The sequence below is a fragment of the Colobus angolensis genome, unplaced genomic scaffold, assembly GCF_000951035.1.
Source record: "Colobus angolensis palliatus isolate OR3802 unplaced genomic scaffold, Cang.pa_1.0 Scaffold133, whole genome shotgun sequence".
In the NCBI taxonomy this organism is placed as follows: domain Eukaryota; kingdom Metazoa; phylum Chordata; class Mammalia; order Primates; family Cercopithecidae; genus Colobus; species Colobus angolensis.
Genome location: NW_012114411.1, coordinates 2,465,206 through 2,486,523, shown reverse-complemented (window position 1 = coordinate 2,486,523; position 21,318 = coordinate 2,465,206). Strand labels below are relative to the sequence as shown.

The 21,318-nt window shown below is 44.1% G+C and overlaps 1 protein-coding gene across 1 annotated transcript in view; it reads left to right on the top strand.

Annotated features, from left to right (window-relative positions):
* FRMD4A (FERM domain containing 4A) overlaps positions 1–21,318 on the top strand; it is a 349,079-nt gene that overhangs the window by 201,427 nt on the left and 126,334 nt on the right. Inside the window, exons 6-7 of the mRNA XM_011934291.1 lie at positions 17,839–17,895; positions 18,838–18,860. Of these exons, the coding sequence (XP_011789681.1) occupies positions 17,839–17,895; positions 18,838–18,860 (80 nt within the window). The remainder of the gene's footprint in view (positions 1–17,838; positions 17,896–18,837; positions 18,861–21,318) is intronic.

The following is a 21,318-nucleotide window of genomic DNA, read 5'->3' as shown; positions in this document are numbered from 1 at the left end:
CCTCCCAGGTTCAAGTGATTTTCCCTCCTCAGCCTCCCAAGTAACTGGGGTTGCAGGTGTGCACCACCACGCCCGGCTAGTTTTTGTATTTTTAGTAGAGATGAGTTTTGCCATGTTGCCCAGGCTGGTCTTGAACTCCTCACCTCAAGTGATCCAGTCACTTTGGCCTCCCAACGTGCTGGGATTACAGGTGTGAGCCAGTGCACCTGGCCCTAAAAGAACATTTTTAAAAAGAAACACCCACTCCACTGGCTACCCCCCGCATGCACATAATGAATGCAGTGAATGTCTCATGAATGCAACCTCCATCACACCCCCTTACGGCTGCTCTTTAACAGTAATGGACAAGAACGTTCATTCCTACAAAGTTCACATGAGGTAGGGACTTGTTGCTGAGTGCTTTATGCAAATTGCCTGAGTCTTCACAGCACCTTTTGAGATAGACACCGCTTTGAGAGTGAATTTTGCATAAGTTTATTGATGGTAATTAACCTGGAGTCCAAAATGCATTCTACCTTGAAATAAATCAAATAATTCTAAACCTATGATTTCCCCTTACTCTAAAAATTTAATTAACAAGATGCAGAAGAGTTTGAGGTATACACCAACTGACTAATGTAGAGCCACAGAAAGCAAATTAACAGATGTTTTTCTGAATTCACAGCTTAACTTCTACCTCTTACCTGGGTAAAATGTCAGGGACTCGTCTGAAGTCTGAAGTGTGAGGATTAGTTAGAATAAAAGGTCTACTAAGGAATTTAAAGGTAATGCATTCAGTCAGTGCAGATTCCAAATGGACAAACCAGAGAACTTTCCAATGAAGATGTGATGGGTTCAGCCATTCCTGTGATCTCAGTAAGGAATTTTCTCTAGGTTATCAGGATGTTGATGGAAGATTAAATAAGTCTTTCCCCCGCCCCCCCTCTTGAGATGGAGTCTCACTTTGTCACCCAGGCTAGAGTGTAATAGCATAATCTCAGCTCACTGCAACCTCTGCCTCCTGGGTTCAAGCGATTCTCCTGCCTCAGCCTCCTTAGTAGGTGGGACTACAGGCACCAGCCATCACGCCTGGCTAATTTTTGTGTTTTTAGTAGAGACAGCGTTTGACCATGTTGGTCAAGCTGGTCTCGATCTCCTGACCTCGTGATCTGCCCACCTCGGCCTCCCGAAGTGCTGAGACTACAGACATGAGCCACCGCACCCAGCCAATTCTTTTTAAAAATAAATAAATAAATAAATAAATAAATGTAAATCCCAGAGTGTCCTGAATTTTCTAAAAGTTTTATTATTATTATTATTATTATTATACTTTAAGTTCTGGGATACATGTGCAGAACGTGCAGGTTTGTTACATATGTATACAAGTGCCATGATGGTTTGCTGCACCCATCAACCCAAGAGATAGATGTTGCTTTTTATCCCTGTTTTCCCAGTGATGAAGATGAGATCACATGCCTAATGAATGGCCAGGCTATGGTGCACCCCAGAGGGAGGCTCTCCTCCGTACACTTCTCTGTGAGGTGTTCGATGGGTGAATTCAAAGTAGTCTAGGGAGCTACCGCTGCCTGGATTTTAAAATTTAATTAAGCTCAGGCCTTGGGGATTGCAAAAGCCCATTAAACCTTAACACATACACACACAAACACACACACACAGTTGGAATGGTATCAGCCATCACTTTCCTTCTGGAAGTACCTCAACACATTCACTGCACAGGATAGTTCCACCAAGTACAAATGTTCAGAATAACAGAGGACCTGGTAATGATCAAATTCAGTTCTGTGAAAAGACCTCATTTCGGGACAGTTGCTGAGCCAGGACTTAAATTGGGCTCAAACCCAGCACACTCAGAGGACAGCATTTTGGGGTTTTGCCCAATGGAGGAAAAAGATACCAAATGCAGTTCCAGGTACCTTCAAATTCTTTCTTCTAAGACCTCATTTTCTCGTTATAAAGCGGAAATAATAATACTAACCTTACATACAGGTTGTAAGAGTATTTGGTGTTTTTTTAAAAAATGAATGGGAAAGCGCTTTGAAACCAAGTTCAGAAACGAACGGTGAGCGGTCTCCACCAGGTGGCAGCCTTGGGCAGCGAAGTAAATGAATGGCAAGGCTGAACCCACGAAATCACTCTCGAGCAGGGCAAGTAAAAAATTGTCCGGGGCCCACGCCTGTAATCCCAGCACTCTGGGAGGCCGAGGCGGGCGCATCACGAGGTCAAGAGTTCGAGACCAGCCTGACCAACATGGTGAAACGCCATCTCTACTAAAAGTACAAAAATTAGCCAGGCGTGGTGGCAGGCGCCTGTAATCCCAGCTAACTCAGGAGGCTCAGTCAGGAGAATTGCTTGAGCGAACTCAGGAGGCTGAGGTTGCAGTAAACCGAGATTGCGCCATTGCACTCCAGCCTGGGTGACAGAGCGAGACTCCGTCTCAAAAAAAAAAAAAAAAAATTAATTGACCCAAAGCCTACTTGGGCAGATGCTTGGGGAAAGGGAGAGGACTTGTTCAGTACTATCTCGTCCCAAATGCTGAGCTGGCGCTGAAGGCTTCTGAACATCATGTACGCCTAGGACTTTGCGATTCAGGGAAAATTAAAAAGAAGACATTTCAGAACTGAATACTACAGGTGCCCTGAGTGGAGGTGATAACACCTTTGCAGCCAGCCACATTTAGGATCAAGGTCTCGACAGCATCAGCCCACATGCTGAATGTCACCCCAGAACCCAGCTCTCTCTTCTCAAAATCTTTCCTTGGGCTTGGGCACATAAATGACCACAAATGACCAAGAGACAGCTTCTTTCAAATTGATATAGGAGACCAAGTTGCATCCCAAGGCCCCTGTCTCCTTCCCGTGATCAAGAATAGTCTTTTCATTTATATAAAATGCCATTTAAATTTTATTTTTAAATTTCTTATATATATTATGATATTTGAGCCTCAGCATCTCTGCGTGAGATGGAGCAAGAATCAATAGCTTTCCAGAGGAGGAAGTAGGGAGAGAGAGTCTAAGTGACTCAGAGGCGAAGGCCTGGGGGATGGCTGGATAGCCTGTGTAACCTGTGTCAATGTAAAGATCATGATAGGCACTGCTGAGTGATCGAGAGTTCAGCTTTTGCTGCCAGGCAGACCCGGGATCTTTTCCCAGCCTTGCCCCTTGGTAAAAGGAATAAATGTGGGCACCTCCTGTAACGTCTCCAACCTTCCCTTTCCTCTCTAATTGAGTAAGGATTATAAGGTCTAACCACAACCTTCTTGGGAAGATTCAGTGAGATAAAGCATGCAAAGTTCTTAGTCTCATGCCAGGCATGTGATTAGCTAGTTGGATTTAGACCCGAGGTTTTTTCTCTTGGCTGTGATTCTCTGTGTGCCACCCACACGGCACCCTGGTGCTTTGGGGGCCTTGAAGAGCCCAGAGGGTGGTGTTAGACCCAGATAACCCATCCCGATGCTGATACCCAGACGCCTGGGTTTATCCATTGTGGGTTTAATATCTGCTCCCTCCCTGTCTCTTGGGGAATGGTTCCTACCATATATTAAAATCTAAGTTGTCAAGGTAAAATAAGCTGCTTATTTTGCTTTTTCAAAGTTCAATTTCATTCACTTTTTTTTTTTTTTGAGACAGAGTCTCGCTCTGTCACCCAGGCTGGAGTGCAGTGGTGCAATCTCGACTCATTGCAAGCTCCGCCTCCCAGGTTCATGCCATTCTCCTGCCTCAGCCTCCCCAGTAGCTGGGACTACAGATGCCCACCACCACGCCCAGCTAATTTTTTGTAATTTTAGTGGAGACGGGGTTTCACCGTGTTAGCCAGGATGGTCTCCATCTCCTGACCTCGTGATCCGCCCGCCTCGGCCTCCCTAAGCACTGGGATTACAGGTGTGAGCCATGGCGCCCAGCCAATTTCATTCACTTTTTAAAGTATTAATATTGGTTTCTATCAAAGTCATATATGACATCATTTAAAACTCAAATGGTTCCACGAGGCTTATTATGACAAATGGCCTCCTCCCCGCAACTCCTGCCACTTGCAACAGTTTTAGCTGTTTCTTCTAGTATTTGCCTCCATATAGCTAAATTGACACAGGGTATTATTCCTAGATTGATTCATTTTATTGAATTCCTGTTAAGATGGATGAAGATGGCCAGGTACAGTGGCTCATGCCTGTAAAATACCAGCACTTTGGGAGGCTGAGGTGAGGGGATCACTTGATCTTAGGAGCTTGAGACCAGCCTGGGCAACATAGTGAGATTCCATCTCTACAAAAAACACAAAAATTAGTCAGGTGTGGTGGCACATGCCTGTAGTCCCAGCTTCTCTGGAGGCTGAGGTGGGAGGATCATCTGAGCCCCAGAGGTGGACGTTGCAGTGAATCCAAGAGCCCAGATCACACTGCTGCACTCCAGCCTGATGGACAGAGCAAGACTTTGTCTAAAAAAAAAAAAAAAATAGGATGTAGATTTAGATTATAACCACCCACATTTTATTTCCTTTTCCATTTTCTCAATATAGTGATAGCACAATTCCGGCTTAAAGCGAGAGTCTTCAGCGTGATATTATCGTGACTAATCCAAGTAGTATCCTGTGGTTGCAGCTCCTTTTTTAGACAACCCATTGTTTTACCCAAAGGGAATACTTGCCTTGCTTTCACTTGTTTAGTTTCTACAGACCCTTCACTTTTCTCCAAAAGTTCCTACGGATTCCCAGATGTCTACTAATATTCATTTCCAGCTACATTGGGTAGTTCTCGTTCCTCTTTGGTTTGATTTTGGTTGCTGTGGCAGCTGCTACTTTGTTTCTCCAGGACCTCTCTCTTACGCTCCTCTATCCTCCTGCTCCAGCCTGGACTTGGTCTCATGCAGAGTCTCAACCTGGGATGCCTCATCCCCATCAGGGTCTTTCCTTCTCCCTCGCTGTGTATTGGGTCCTCTGTTTCATGGATCCGGAGACTTCCTATTTTTTGTTTTACGCCATTGTTTCACTGGAGAACATCCTGCAATCAATCCAGAGAAAGCACAGATGAGAAGTAAAATGTTTGGATCCTGGCATATCTGAAAAAGTCTTTATTCTAGCTTCGTATCTAATGAATAGTTTGACTGGATACAGAAATATACCAAAAAATTTTTCTCTCAGAATACCAAAGGCATTGCTCTGGAAAAGCCCACCATCCTATCCATTCCCCTTTGGCCCCCAACAATGGGATCTTTTGGGAACTCCTTTTTGCTCCTTTTGATCTAAAATTTCAGGATGGGTGCCCTGATGTGGGTCTGTATAAATCCATTGTACTCTGTGTTCAATGGGCACTTTTAGTCTGGAGATGTGACGTGCATTCTTTTTTAGTTGTGGGGTTCTTTTTGGATTGTTTCTTTGATATCTTCTCCCCTCTTGCCTGTGTCCTCTCTTTCCAGAATTCCTATTTATCAAGTGCTCGTCATGGCCTCCCGCTCTGATACCTTGTCTCTCCAGCTGTCTGTCTCTGTCTTTTTATTCTACTTTCTGGGAGGCTTTGTAGGGATTTACTTTAATCTCTTCTCTGGACTTTCTCACCTTTGCCATTATGGTTTTGTTTTTTGTTTGTTTGTTTGTTTTAATTTCTAAGAGTTTCTTTATATTATCTGATTTTTAAAATATTATGCTATTATTGTTTCAGGAACATAATATCCTCTCTTATCACTCAGATAATATTAGTTATCATTATTATTCTGTGTTTCCTTCCAGCTCTTTTTTTCCAGTTTATTTGTGTTGGTCTCTCTTTCCTGTACGAGGCTTCCTCAGTTGTCTGCTGGCCCTGGTCTATCGCTTCACACTTGGAAACTAAGCAGATGCTCCATTTCAGGGTGGAATGGTCCCCCAGTGGGTGTCCCTGTGACGTGATCCCGTCGCAAGCTGGTTCTTTCCCTGGGGAACCCCGAATATCAGTGTCTTGGTATCTGGACGTCTTTCCTCTCTGGCTCTCCATTCTCTCCAGAGAAAACCCTTCCCTTCCTGCCTGGGACATGTCCTCCCACATCCAGGGATCTGGAGGGAACAGTCTCCATACTAGGTATAGAATTCTGTGTAATTCCTGCACTTCCGGTCCACTTCATCCCTGCTTCCTGTTCTTCAGAGAACGAACCTCTCATCTCTGTAATAGCAGAAAGGCGAGGAAAGGTGTTTGGCTTTGTTTTGCTATTTTTCCCAGATTGTGAACACTGCCTTCCTACCTTCCGCTCTCTTTCCCAGCAGGCAGGAGGCAGGGCCACAGCGGACGCCCCTCTCACTTTCTCTTCCCTTCCACCCCTCTACTTTATACAATAGAGCAGGAAAACGTAGTCATTATCTATCCAAGTTGCAGCAAATTAAAATATGGATATGAGACACCGGGGCTGTCATTGTGTGCTTCAGGTGGAGCGGGAAGAAGTGTGGAATGAGATTCCCACATGGTCCAACAGTGTTTCTGGTGTGCTTGAACTCGCTAAGGAGACAGGTGGGTGATAGAGAGGACATTGGCCAGGGCATGGATACATCTCATTTAGAAATGTGTGTCCCGTTCCATGGGAAACTCCCACAGGAAGCCTACCTGGAATGGTGTATGTTCCCTGGAAAGAGACTGATGAGATGGCACAGCTCTCCCGCCAAGCCTTTTCCATCTGCTCCTCTCTCTCTTCCGGTGTGGCTTCCAACAGCCAACAGAAGGGGCTTATCCATCAGCCCCTGCAGGAGGCAGCGGACTTATCCCATGAGACAGGAGCGAGGCAGTGGATGTGGACCCTCAGCTCTTCCCACACCTTCAGGCTGGATTGAATCCTGCCTATTCTGGGTTCTGCACTGACAGAAAATTATACACCATCAAAAATTAGTCATCACAGTGATGTCTGAAAGCTTTGCAAACAGAGGTAATAAAATGACAGTCTGTTTAGTTTTTTATCAGAAAGATTTCCACAAATGATACATCTTACAGTTATAAGAGAAATCAAGAAATCACCAGCTCCCCATCTTCTCCACACGCAAACCTTCAGAGAGAAAAGAAAATTGGCGCTCACATTGAAAGACCTTTCCATTCAGTTCCTCAGAGAAGTACTTTAATAGTTCCTTGATTGAGGTTAGGTGGCAAACGTGGCTGTTAGAATGACTGGATGCACCGTCAGTATCATCCGAAAGGCCACCAGATGGCTAACTAGGAGAAAGCAGGGCTGTATTGGCAGCACCAGTTTGCAAACTGAGAAGACAAAGTTTCCAGCGTGGACTGAAGGTGCTCTTTTTGAAGAGGGAAAGGGCAGGTTGGGTTTTATGCCTCATGGTGTTCGTATTACATAATAGACTCATACACACTCAGCAGATTTGGGGAAAAGTTACGCATAGTTATGAAGGAGTGTCGAGTGTGTTTATCGCAGGTAGACATATAGGTGACATATGTCCCATGTCCACTTTAGGATGGGGTTTTTGTCTTGGTTTTTTAAATTTTTAATTTTTGTGGGTACATAGTAGGTGTATATATTTATGGGGTACATGAGATATTTTGATACAGGCATGCAATGTGTAATAACCACATCAGGGCAAATGGGGTATCCACCCCCTCAAGCATTTATCCTTTGTGTTATAAACAATCCACTTCTACTCTTTTACTTATATGAAAATGTACAATTCAATCATTATTGACTACAGTTTCCCTGTTGTGCTATCAAATACTAGGTCTTATTCATTCTTTCTATTTTTTTGAACCCATTAACCATCCCCGTCTCCCCCACTCCTCCCACCCTTCCCAGCCTCTGGTAACCATCCTTCTATTCTCTGTCTCTATGAGTTCAATGGTTTTCATTTTTAGCTCCCACAATTAAGCGAGAAAATATGAACTTTGTCTTTCTGTGCCTGGCCTATTTTACTTAACATCATGACCTCTGGTTCCTTCCTGGGGTGGCTTTTAGCATTAAAATGAGGTGGAATTTGAGGCTCTTTACCTCACAAGGTGAACTATAGGACACAAAGACAGTTTGTGTGCAGCCTCTGTGGACTGCTGACATTAGCCTAAAGTCTGCAGTAGTTCCTCAGAAGAGAATGTTTGTAAGGCTGGCCCCCTGTCCAGTCAGAGTTGTAATGGTCTGGGTTGTAAACCAGCATTGACAGCTCCTATTGGTAGAGAGTTTAGCCACAGAAATTGAGAAATTTGCTAGGCCAGCTTGTCCTGAACCCTTGACCTGTAGGTAACTTAACCTTAGCGTCTACTCTAGTTAATAAAGGGGCATCTATTCTGGTCTCTAAGATCACATCAGGAATCTAATATTTCACCTGTATAACTTTGCCCTGGTCCGAAGGGATTGGCTATGAACTATTTATTTATTTGTTTATGAGGTGGAGTCTCGCTCTGTCGCCCAGGCTGGAGTGCAGTGATGTGATCTCAGCTCACTGCAACCTCCGCTTCCCAGGTTCAAGCAATTCTCTTGTCTCAGCCTCCCAAGTAGCTGGGACTACTACAGGCGTGCGCCACCATACCCAGCTAATTTGTTTTTTTCGTGTGTTTTGTTTTATTTTGCTTCCAAGTGAAACAGGGTCTCACCATGTTGCCCAGGCTGGTCTTAAACTCCCGGGCTCCAGTGATCCTCCTTCCTTGGCCTCCTAAAGTGCTTAGATTACAGGTGTGAGCCACCACATCCGGCTGGCAATGCACTCTTTAGGGACATTCATCACATTTCAATTATGCTTTGTCTACAAGCACTAACTTTCCCCAGCAGTGATAACCAAAGAAACAGGACTGTGGTTGTCATTTGAAGATGGGCTGAAATATGCTTCTTTAGGCTGGAGGAGAAGTTGGTACCAGCATTTTTCTGAGTGGATTTTTAAGCTCATCTTCCATGGCCTATCACTGTTCTAGGCACATAGCTGATGCTCAGAAAATTATTTTTTAATTGGTTACTTTCCAATCCCAGGGAGCAAGGATTTGCATATTTCCTGAGAAATCACTGAATATTGTTGCCTACATTGCACTGAGAACAAATCATGACATAAAGGAAAAGGCTTAAAATTTCTGCTTTATGGGTGCTCTTGGGAAGGTGCAAGTCATGTTCAAATTAGTCTAGGAGCCTCTGCGTGGTGGCTCATACCTATAATCCCAGAACTTTGGGAGGCCAAGAGTTTGAGATCAGCCTGGGCAACACAGCAAGACCACAACTCTACAAAAAAAAAAAAATGTATTTAATTAGCCAGGCGTGGTGGCACACACTTGTATTCCCAACTACTTGGGAAGCTGAGATGGGAGGATCACTTGAGCCCATGAGTTCGAGGCTGAAGTGAGCTAGGATCACATTAGGGCACTCCAGCCTGGATGGCAGAGACCTTGTCTCTTAAAAAAAAAAAAGTAGTTTAGGTAATCATCCTTGGGCCACATTTGCAGTTTAGGTCTAAATGCTATCTCTTTTGTTGATATTGAAATAAATGGTCTTTATTCAATATCTTCAACGTGCTTTGCTAATGATCAGATGACATCATCTCATCTGTAGGTGGGAGAACCAAGTCAAAGCCCAGAATGACCTTCTACAGGACAACATAAATATCAGCCTCAGACTTACAGAGCTCTCGTCCTTACCTCTTAGTTTCATTGATGCAGGTTTAGAGCGTGCCCTTGTAGGACAGAGGGGGAATGAGAGAAGGATAGACAGGTACCTTCTTTTTCAACTTTCAAGAAACAAAGTGACATGGATCTGTCATCTTGGCTGTGCCCATGACCTCTAAAAGAATGATTACAGGCTAGGTGCAGTAGCTCACACCTGTAATCCCAACACTTTGGGAGGCCAAGGCAGGAGAATTACTTGAGCCCAGGAGTTGAAGAACAGCCTGAGAAACATAGTGAGACCCCCATCTCTACAAAAAAAAAATTAAAATTAGCTAAGCATGGTGGTGTGTGCCTGTGGTCCCAGCTACCCAGGAGGCTGAGGCAGGAGGATCACTTAAGCCCAGGAGTTCAAGGGTGCAGTGAACTATAATGGTGCCACTGCACTCCATCCTGGGCAACAGAGCAAGACCCTGTCTCGACAAAAATAAATAAGTAAAAGTAAAAATTTTTTTTAATAGAACTTAATAAAGAGCGATTCCTTAAGATCCTGACATGGGCTGTCTGCCGTGGGGTGGACAGCGTGAGAAATCCCAGTGCTGCAGAATTAGGGCTGTGGCTGAGCACGAGTGGCATTCACCTCTTGGATCATTAGACAAACATGAAGTGACTTGATGCTGAAAAATTGGCAGAGGGCTAAGAATGAGCAATTGTGCAAGATCGCATCCGTCTCATCCTGCACCACAGCCCCTGTTTGCCCCGGGGGCAACTTTGCGTAGTCATGATGAGTTGTGCAATGAGGCAGAGAGCCACAAGAAGAGAGAAAGTTGGGCTAAATATGGGCACTGTGTCCCACTTTAATGATATACGGTGTATTAGTCAGAGGAACAGAACCAATAGGATATATATAGATATACAGATATCAGAAAGAGACTTCTTATGAGGAGTTGGCTCACAAGATCATGGGGGCTGAGAAATCCCACAGTCTGCTGTCTGCAAGCTGGAGACCCAGGAAAGCCAGTGGTGTCAGTCCACTGGCTGAGTCCAAAGACCTGAGAACCAGGGAGCCAGTGGTATAAGTCCCAGTCCAAGGACAAGAGAAGATGAAATGTGGTATCCCAGCTCAAAAAGCAAGGGACAGAAAGAAAGAAAAATGAAAAAAGGGGCGAGCTCCTCCATCCTCCATCTTTTGTTCTGTTCAAACCTTCCAGGATTGAGTGATGTCCACCCTCACTGGGAAGAGTGGTCTATTGAGTCCACTGATTCAAATGCTGATCTCATCCAGAAACACCCTCACAGACACATCCAGAAACCGTTTAATCTGGGCGACTCGGGGCTGGGTGCAGTGGCTCACGCCTATAATCCCAGCACTTTGGGAGGCTGAGATGGGAGGATCACTTGAGCCCAGGAGTCTGAGACCACCCTGGCCAACATGGTGAAACCCCATCTCTACTAAAAGTACAAAAAGCTAGCCGGTTGTGGTGATGGGCACCTGCAATCCCAGCTACTCAGGAAGCTGAGGCACAAGAATCACTCGAACCTAGGAGGCAGAGGTTGCAGTCAACCGAGATGGTGTCACTGCACTCTAGCCTGGGTGACAGAGCAAGACCCTGTCTCAAAAATCAGTAAATAATGGGTAACCCTTGGCCTGTCAAGTTGACACATAAAATACACCACAGACATGGTGACCAGTATACACACACACACACACACAACCCATCTCTTTTAAAACAAAATGTTAGTAAAGATTCCTATAAATGCTAAGATATACTAAAGAACAAAGGCAAAACTGTGGAGTTCAGATTATCTATAGATGCTCATCAGCAGAAATAAATAATATAGACCTAATAATTGTAGTGTGTTTTATCGTTTCCAAGTCACTTCTCCATTTATGCCTCACCAAACCCAGTAAAATAATTGGAAAGGAAATTGTTATCCCCATTTTACTGATAAGGAAAATCAAACTGAAGGTCAGGTGGTTCAGTCCATGTCCCCACAGCATTGGGGGGTTAAGACCAGAATATGGGACTTTCAGGGGACAGTAGAAATAATCTTAAGGAGAATGGCTTATCTATCATCTTTAGATGTTTTGTGGGTAAGAATAAACGTGGTGATAACTGGTGAGAATTCGTTAGGAAAACCCTTGATGGCTTTCCTAACCCTAGAAGTGGTTCTGAGTGGAATTTGCAAAGATTTTCCTTGACAAAATCTTCTCAACCTACCATATGGTTGTCAGTTACATTTTCTCATGGAATTATCTCATTCATCTTACATCAGAGTTGGAATTCCTGCAATTCCGGACCATGGTGGGCTGCTTTTCATTAAGATTCTTGATTGAGTGTAAAGACCCACCACCCCGTCCCTCCGAGCAAAGAGGCCCTCCGGCTCTCAGGACTCTTGGAGAACATCCGTAACACCTGCCATTTGGGGTTCCCACGTGGCCACTTGTTAGAAACACTTGGAGGCCCTCAGAGGGAGATCTTTCTGAGAATATTGTTAGCCATGGTGCTGCTGATGAATAATCTCAGACCTCTTCCTTCGGCAGTTCAGTCACCTGGGATAAAACAACACAGCGTGGGAGGAAGTGGGGCCGCCCTTCCCACCCCTACTCAGAGCACGTATGCACGTGCAAACACAGACACACACACACACACACACACACACACACACACACCTGCAGATGGTCACAGTTTGTCTTTCCATACCATTTCTCAACAGATCAAAGGAAGCAGCATGCGTTATTCAGTAGTAAGGAAAGCAGATGCCTAAAGTATACACCCAGTGGCCACAGTCACCAAAGGACCTTACATTCCCTCCTGCCAGCGTTGTCCCCCTGGGCTTCTCTAGTCTCAGAGTAAAGTTATTCCGTGCCCACCAGACAGCCCAAGATTCCCAGGCAAGACTCCAGCTCAGTCAACGACCCTGCAGAAACCTCTCCTCCAATGGCTGCAGGAGCACTGGGGTCTTCACCACAGAGATGTGGATTGCATAAGCACAGAGGAATGTCACACCTCAGCCCCTGCATAAGGCAGACAGAAGCCACCCTCAAGCTTCCTGGAAGTGTCTTCTGCTCCTCCTATGATCCCATCTTGTCCTTAGTTAAGGGGAAAGCCCAGAATCCCAGGAAAAAATGGGATTTTTGCACACTGTGTGGTCTCTGTCAGTGTAGTTCCTCTGTTTGAGCAGAAACCCATGAAAGAAGCCGCCTCTGGCCAGGTGTGGTGGTTCACGCCTGTAATCCCAGCACTTTGGGAAGCCAAGGTGGGTGGATCACTTAAGGTCAGGAGTTTGAGACCAGCCTGGCCAACATGGTGAAAGCCTGTTTCCACTAAAAATAAAAAAATTGGCCAGGCGTGGTGGCGCACGCCTGTAATCCTCGCTACTTGGGAGGCTGTGGCACAAGAATTGCTGGAACCCAGAGGGCGGAGGTTGCAGTGAGCCGAGATTGCACCACTGCATTCCAGTCTGAGTGACACAGTGAGATCCTGTCTCAAAATAAATAAATAAATAAATGAAAAGCCACCTCTGGACCACTGAAAAAGTCAGATAAGGAAAAGGGAGAGTCATTTTCTTAAAGTTCTGTGGGAGCACATTTCTGCTAGGAAGACCCCTGAAACATCTATTAACTCCTCTCTGTGGAACTTGGCTTTCAGGGTGGTTTTGTTTTGTTTTGTTTTTTGAGATGGTCACTCTGTCACCAGGCTGGAGTGCACTGGCGCTATCTTGGCTCACTGCAACCTCCACCTCCCAGATTCAAGCGATTCTCCTGCCTCAGCCTCCTGAGTAGCTGGGACTACAGGCATGCACCACCACGCCCAGCTAATTTTTGTATTTTTAGTAGAGACGGGGTTTCACCATATTGGCCAGGATGGTCTCGATCTCTTGACCTAATGATCTGCCTGCCTCAGCCTCCCGAAGTGCTGGGATTGCAGGCCTAAACCACCGTGCCTGGCTGGCTTTCAGATTTTGCAGTACCATGGGAAATTTTCAAAGTGAGCCAGAAGTCTAGAGCTCTGCCCCACTGCAGTAGAATCTTAAGGACAAAGCCACCTGGAAGCACGGTGAGGTGTACAAGGGGGAAAAGGCATCATGAACAAGTGACATTGGGGAATTGGGCAAAGACTGTCAGGATGTCTTCCCACCACCCTAGACTGTTTCTTATCCTCACCCTTTCGGTCTTTGTGTTGAGTCCTCTGAGAACATCCAATGAAATGATCTTTCAACTCAATGCATGTTAAATAGGCGAGGTCAGAAGTAATAACACGGCTCTTTCCATCAGATTGTGTAAGCATGTGCAATGCCTGGGGCACTTGATTCTTCAATCATTTCCCCTCCCACTGGCCACATTTCAACTCTTCCTGTTTTTGGTATCTTCACTGGGAGATAGATGGTCAAGGTCAGACTTTTCAACCGAAAAGTCACCACAGTGAACGGTGCCAGTTCTCACTTACCCCGAGAACAACTATGGTGAGAGAGAAATTGAATCAATCAGGTTAGATATTTGATGGTGAATTTTTGGTAGCTTTCCTATGGATAACAGTTACATTACAGTTAATGTTCACCAGTGATACTCTCCTGGAACCACATAATGGGCTGTGTAGAATAGAATAAAAGACCTTCCTTCATTTTCCCCGCCTCCACGCAGGTATAGACATTTTCGTTTATCAGATGAATCAAACAGCAAGCTAAAAGCTATGTTCGCACTTAAAAGTGTTATTTTCTGATGGCTGGTTTTGAGCTGTGCATCAGATAAGCCTCAGCAGATGTTAAATATTAGCCCGCAGTCGACCATTGGCTGTAACATAGGTGTAAATGTTTGACAGAAAAGCACACATACAACAGTACACTAACAAGTGCACTCCAAGGCATTCAGGTGGGAATGGAAACACACGTAGTGAGAGTAGAAACCATCTATTGTGGTAACCCTGGACAGTGTTTCTGTGAAGCCATTTGTACACTGTTAAATGATTTACATTCTGATGGGACCTGCTAATCCCAGAACTGCAATTCCAAACATTCTTCCACATCCCAGCACTGACAGCCTCTATCAATTCCAACCGCCATAAAGCTCTTTCAGCTGGTTACACGTAAGGAATTATTGTCCCCAGTTCTTCCATAGGCTCTCATGAGTTCTTTTAAGCCATACTTCTAAGGTGATTCCAGGGCAAATATTCGTATTCAGCTTTGAAATTCCCAGGCCCAAAGGAGCCTGAATGATACCTCTCCTTCGAAAGATCCAGGTGTGCTTGAATGCATTGTTTTAAATTGCAGGAGCCAATTCTGAACCTCTCAAAAAATAATTAGAAAATCCGTGAATCGGCTGGGCACAGTGGCTCAAGCCTGTAATCTCAGCATTTTGGGAGGCCAAGGTGGGTGGATCACCTGAGGTCAGAAGTTCGAGACCAGCCTGGCCAACATGCTGAAACCCCGTCTCTACTAAAAATACAAAAAAATTAGCCAGGCATGGTGGTGTGTGCCTGTAGTCCCAGCTACTCGGGAGGCTGAGGCAGGAGAATTACTGGAACCCGGGAGGCGGAGGTTGCAGTGAGCCAAGATCACACCATTGCACTCCAGCCCAGATGACAACAATGAGACTCTGTCTCAAAAAAAAAAAAAAAATCCTTGAATCAGAGTCTGGCTTGTAATGCAAGTGAATAGAAACTCTTGCTAAGCAAACTCACGTTATAAATGTTCTGAGACTGTGTTGGCTGAAACTGGGTTTCTTTTGATTTTAGGGGAAATTTAAGTCCTAAGGGAGGTCACATACTGGACAAGTAGTTGGGGGTCTGTTCCCGGCCCCTTAAGTGCCATTAAGGCCCTGTGGTTTTCCAAAGTCCCTTAATGTTTTTGGATTCCATTCTCAGGGTCAGGCTGGCTGGTCTCTAAATCTCTTTTACCTCTAGCTCTCTGTCATCCAGTCAGCCACTATGGGATCTAGTGATATTAGGGAAAGAAAAATAAAGATGGGCATTTGTGCTTAAGCTTGACACCAGACACAGGATATCAATTAAATTGTGTATTATTGTCACATGCTGATGAACTCAAGGCTTCTCTTTGTCTTTAACATGTGAGCTATGTATAATGAGACAGTGTTGTGCACTTAGAAATTTATTTTTTCTTTATTTTTTTTTTTTTTTTGAGACGGAGTCTCGCTCTGTCGCCCGGGCTGGAGTGCAGTGGCCGGATCTCAGCTCACTGCAAGCTCCGCCTCCCAGGTTTACGCCATTCTCCCGCCTCAGCCTCCCAAGTAGCTGGGACTACAGGCGCCCACCACCTCGCCCAGCTAGTTTTTTGTGTTTTTTTAGTAGAGACGGGGTTTCACCGTGTTCGCCAGGATGGTCTCGATCTCCTGACCTCGTGATCCGCCCGTCTCAGCCTCCCAAAGTGCTGGGATTACAGGCTTGAGCCACCGTGCCCGGCCAGAAATTTATTAATGTAGGTCATGTTTTCATGTTTAGTGGGTTTCTTGTTTTATTTGTTTGTTTGTTTGTTTGTTTGAGGCAGGGTCTCTCTGTCACCAGGCTGGAGCATAGTAGCATGATTACGACCCACTGTAGCCTCAACCTTTCCAGGGTCAGGTGACCCTCCCACCCAAGTAGCTGGGATTACACGCATGCACCACCACTCCAGGCTAATTTTTGTATTTTTAGTAGAGATGGGATTTTGCCATGTTGGCCAGGCTGATCTCGATCTCCTGGGCTCAAGTGATCCATCCACCTCAGCCTCCCAAAGCGCTGGGATTACAGGCGTGAGCCACCATGCCAGGCTAAGTGTTTGTACCATACACACACACACACACACACACACACACACACAGAAATCTTTGTGATAGATATGTTTATTACCTTGATTGTGGTAATGGTGTCATAGGTGTATTCATCTGTCCAAACTCATAAAATTGTTGACGTTAAACATATGCAGTTTTTTTGCGGTGTTTTAGTTATACTTCAATAGAGCTGTTTTGGCTGGGTATGGGGGCTTACACCTGTTATCATCCCAACACTTTGAGAGGCCGAGGCAGACACATCATCTGATGCCAGGAGTTCCAGAGCAGCCTGGCCAACCTGGTGAAACCCCATCTCTATACATACAAAAAAATTAGCCGGGTGTGGTGGTGCATGCCTGTAGTCCCAGCTACTCAGGAGGCTGAGGCAGGAGAATCACTTGTACCCGGGAGGTGGAGGTTGCACTGAGCCGAGATTGCACCACTGTACTCCCGCTTGGGTGACACAGCGAGACTCTGTCTCAAAAAAAAAAAAGAAAAAGGCTGTTTTAAAAAATATGAACTATATACATTTTGAAGTACAAATTTCAAAAATACAAAGAGAGAGAGAGAAAAGGAATTTTTTCAAAAACCAACGAGAAGTTTAAGTGCTTTGAAGACCAAGTCCCTAGATCACAATTAAGTATTTGGGGGAAGAACTACTAGGTGGAAACATTGTGAAACTTACACTCTGTAACAGCGCTGACCAGTAGAACTTTCTACAGTGGTTGAAATGTTCTGTATCTGAGCTGACAACACAGTAGTCACTAGCGACATGAACTGTAGAGTACATGAAAGAAATCTGGCCAGTACAACTGAGGAACTGTATTTTCACCTTGTATTTAATTTTAAGGAGTCACAATCCCACTGTAACACTCCTTTCAAACAAAGCCTTTCAATAAAGCCTTTCTTTCCATAAAGTTCTGAGTTTAGTTTATACAGAAAATGCGTTTTGTTGTCAAGCATCTCTATTCCAGTGATTAATAACATTAACAAACAGGTTTGTAAAATGCTAGGGCCTAGTCCGCCTCTTAATTTCTTGAAAGATGTAAAGATGAGGCCTTTGAGATAATCGGGTAGGCCCGGGCCCCCTAGTCCATCCCAGCTAAGAGCAGCAAAAAGGATGTTGGGAGTGTTTAGGACTGAATAATTCAGGGCAGTGGTCTCAGAGACTCAAGACGTTCTATGAATATGGGAGATTCTGAGCAAATCCTCAGAAAAGGAGGCTTTTTTTTTTTTTTAAGCCGGGGTCTCGCCCCATTACCCAGGCTGGAGTGCAGTGGTGCTATCACAGCTCACTACAACCTCAACCTCCCAGGCTAAGAGATCCTCCTACCTCAGCCTCCAAAACAGCAGAGTCTACAGACGTGTACCACCCTGCCTGGCTAATTTTTTAATTTTCTGTAGAGACGGGATCTCATTATGTTGCCCAGGCTGGTCTCAAACTCCCGGGCTGAGTAATCCTCCCAAAGAAGAGCTGACATTTTTAAAAAAAGAAAAAAGTGGTTGTTAAATACCAAACTTGTCTTCCTTTGTTGCTTTTTCCTTTTAGGAGCTTATTGACGTTGACAGTGAGGTGGTGTTTGAATTAGCTTCCTATATTTTACAGGTAAGTTGTTTTTCTCCTCCTCTTTCTGTCCCAGGGCCATACACAGAAGAAAGGAAATAAGACTCACCGGGCATAGCTGTGTCCACTCACTATTTGTCGTCTTACCTTTTTTTAGCCACAAGCTGCATACAGCTATTTAGAGACACTGACGGAAACCATAGCGATAAACAGGGGCTTGTAGTGTTTCAAAATTTTAAGACAGCAAATCCCTGTAAAGCAAAGTTGTGTGTTTAACCTAAGCCTGGGAGAAACTGAGATCATTTACTGATCCCATTTTCTTTGGGTTTGGTACTTTCACCCTGGAGAAAGCCAAGTGAATAGCTAGAGGTAGTGGCCAAAAAATCATGTTCTGCCCCCTGGAAAGACAAGGAAAAGCCCTTTAGGTTATGCAAAAAAAAGAAAAAAAAAAGGTGTTATAGAATATTAGCTTAAGAGTGGCAAGATGAGTTAAAATGATATCATTTCTTTATTCCTTCAGTAAGTATTTATTGAGCAACTACTAGGTTTAAGGTATTATACTGGATTCACTAAAGTTTCCCTTGTCCCTACCTCCAGAGTCTTCAGTATAATTGGGGACTAGCATAAAATACAAACCAAAACAAAAAGTGACCCTAGAAATAGACAGTTCTATCCAGATACAAGTTCGTATTTAGAATCTTTAAACTAGACCACGTCAGACCCAGGCTTTGAGGTGGAGATGTACATTTTGTCATTATCAATCACTTTCTTTGTATATAACTTTCGAGAGTTTAATTTCATGTCTCATATTCAAATAGCAAAGGTATGCATTCTATTTTAATTGTATTCCTGCAGCAAATAGGATGATAACTGCAGGAAGCTGAACTCATCTCATTCAGTAGAGAAACTCTCATGATTATAGAATGTAGAGTCTCTAACACTGGCTTAGTGTATTTCGCTGATGTTGAATTTTTTCTTCTACAGGAGGCAAAGGGAGATTTTTCTAGGTGAGTTCACAATTTTTTGTTGTTGTTATTTAAAATGTAAACCCTTGTTTCTCTATTAAAAGAAACTATTCAGGATGTCCTTTTCAGGTGGACAATTTATTCACGTTGTATGTTAATGATGAGATCTAACTCTCAACTTGTCCATTGAAACAGATAGATCAGGTAGAGAAAACATAGTAATAGCAAGGATGATGTTCTCCACTACATGCAAAGTCCGGAGATTACTGGAAAGCTGAAAACATAGTAATACATAGTAATAGCAAGGATGATGAAAACATAGTAATAGCAAGGATGATGTTCTCCACTACATGCAAAGCCCGGAGATTACTGGAAAGCTGACATTAGGGCCCAGCGTCACACATGCCCACTGTCCTGAGGTTGGACAGGCTGCTCAAATGTCTCGTAGAGGCTGGAATCACCATTGTGGTGTAAATATGGTTGCAGATAACCCGTCAGTCCTGACAAGTAGGTGGATATCTTTTTTTCTCTCAGTGTAGTCCCTGTCCCTCAAGGACTTCTAGGGAAGTTTCTAGGGAAGTGCTGTCTTCTAGGGAAATTTCATTCTTGAAAGTGTTACAACATAAAAATACCGCACCTCTGCTTTGCTTCTGTCTTAGGATATAGTGTTGGAGAAAACATAAACAGACAACTACTGGGCATCTGTGAATGGCATTAATAGCCTTGTAAAACTGCAAACTCGTCATTTATTTCAGTCCTCACCGTGTGTTGATCCATATGGCTGAAATTGCCCTGAAATCTCCGGTGATCATCACCAGACCCAGAACAGAGCAGAGGGTGTAGCCAGCCACCAGCAAGGCTGTCTGCTCAAAGGCAGACGTTATTCCTGGGATTCTGTTTGATTAAGCTCCTCTGAAAAAGAAAAAAAAAAAGGAAAAGGCCAGGGTAACCCGTTCTGGAGAATCTAGGTTTAGAGGCAAACAGAGTAAACTGCATGAACAGGAAAGGAAAGCATCAAGGCATAAGTTTCTGGCCCATCAACAGGAAATTAGCAAATTGGTATTAAAAAGAAACACAAATCGGACCTCTGCTCCGTCTAAGAACCTGTCTGTTTCCCCATGCCTTGAGGGATTTCATCTGTCAATGCAGCAAAAACTACTTCTGTTGGTGGCCACCTGTACTTGGCTGTCTTTGTCACCGGTTTTTCAGGTCTCAACTGCATTCTCCTTGCTCTCCTGGTACATTTCTCAGGCTTGCTTTTTTCCTATTATTATTTTTTAAATTTTTTCAGAGGCAGGGTCTCCTTCTGTTACCCAGACTGGAGTGCAGTCATGGTTCACTGTAACCTCCAACTCCTGGGCTCGAATGATCCTCCTGCCTCAGCCTCCCAAGTAGCTGGGACCACAGGCATGAGTCACTGCACCCGGCTAATTCTTTTTTTTTTTTTTGTAGAGATGAGCTCTCACTGTGTTGACTGTTCTCAGTCAGACATCTCAGCAAAAGCAAAAAATTATTTTACAATCTAAAACAAAGATGAGCAAGCTTTTTCTGTTAAGGGCCAGATTGTCAGTATCTTCAGTTTTGCACACAGCACGATCTCTGCTGCAATTACACCACTCTTCCTAAATGCAAAAGCAGCCCAACAGGGCAAGTAAATGGATAAGCCTGATTATGTTCCAATAAAACTTTATTTATGGATACAGAAATTTGAATTTCATATAAATGTTTATGTATCACAAAAGATTCTTCTTCTTTCGAGTTCTTTTTCTAACCACTTAAAAACGTAAAAGCCATCCTTAGTTCATGAATAATACATAAGCAGAGGACTGGATCTGTCCAGGGGGTTGTAGTTGCTGACTCTGATCTCAAATGCCATCTCTTCAGCTCTGTTTGAATATTTGCATAAAGAGACCTCCAGGCCCCTTTTATTTAAGTTTTCCAAGTTTTTGGTATAAAGCAGTGCTGGTCAGACATTTAAATAGATAATGACTGTAACTAGCTTTGGCTGGAGACCTTGAACTTTGTAGGTGGCCAGTAACCATTCACTGAATTTGCTAAACATAATGTTTTCAGGTATGGAAACTAAATCTTGTTATAATTTTTCTTTGTTACTTTTTTATGACATTAATTTGGCCTTGGAATTTGGGGTTTTGATAAGTGCCAGTCCATATCTACTTACAAAGATTTCTGAAGTCCCATGAAAAAATGATTTAAAAACCACAAATCCAATGGATTCCAGTGTCTAGTCTACTTACTCACATTTTTCCTTCCACATTTCTTTCACCAGCTCTGAACTCGGCTGTAAATATTATTTATTTTGAGAGTACCCTGACAGGATGGAATGTGAACTGGGAATAGCATGATCTGGCCCCACAGATCATGGGAACGTGTGGCCACATGGATTGCCAGGGAGAAGGAAGTGCAGGCTTGGCCTCCACAGTAATTCATGGCCCCCTAATGAGCTTCTGGAATGCTAGCTTGTTGGCTGAATTCAAAGAAA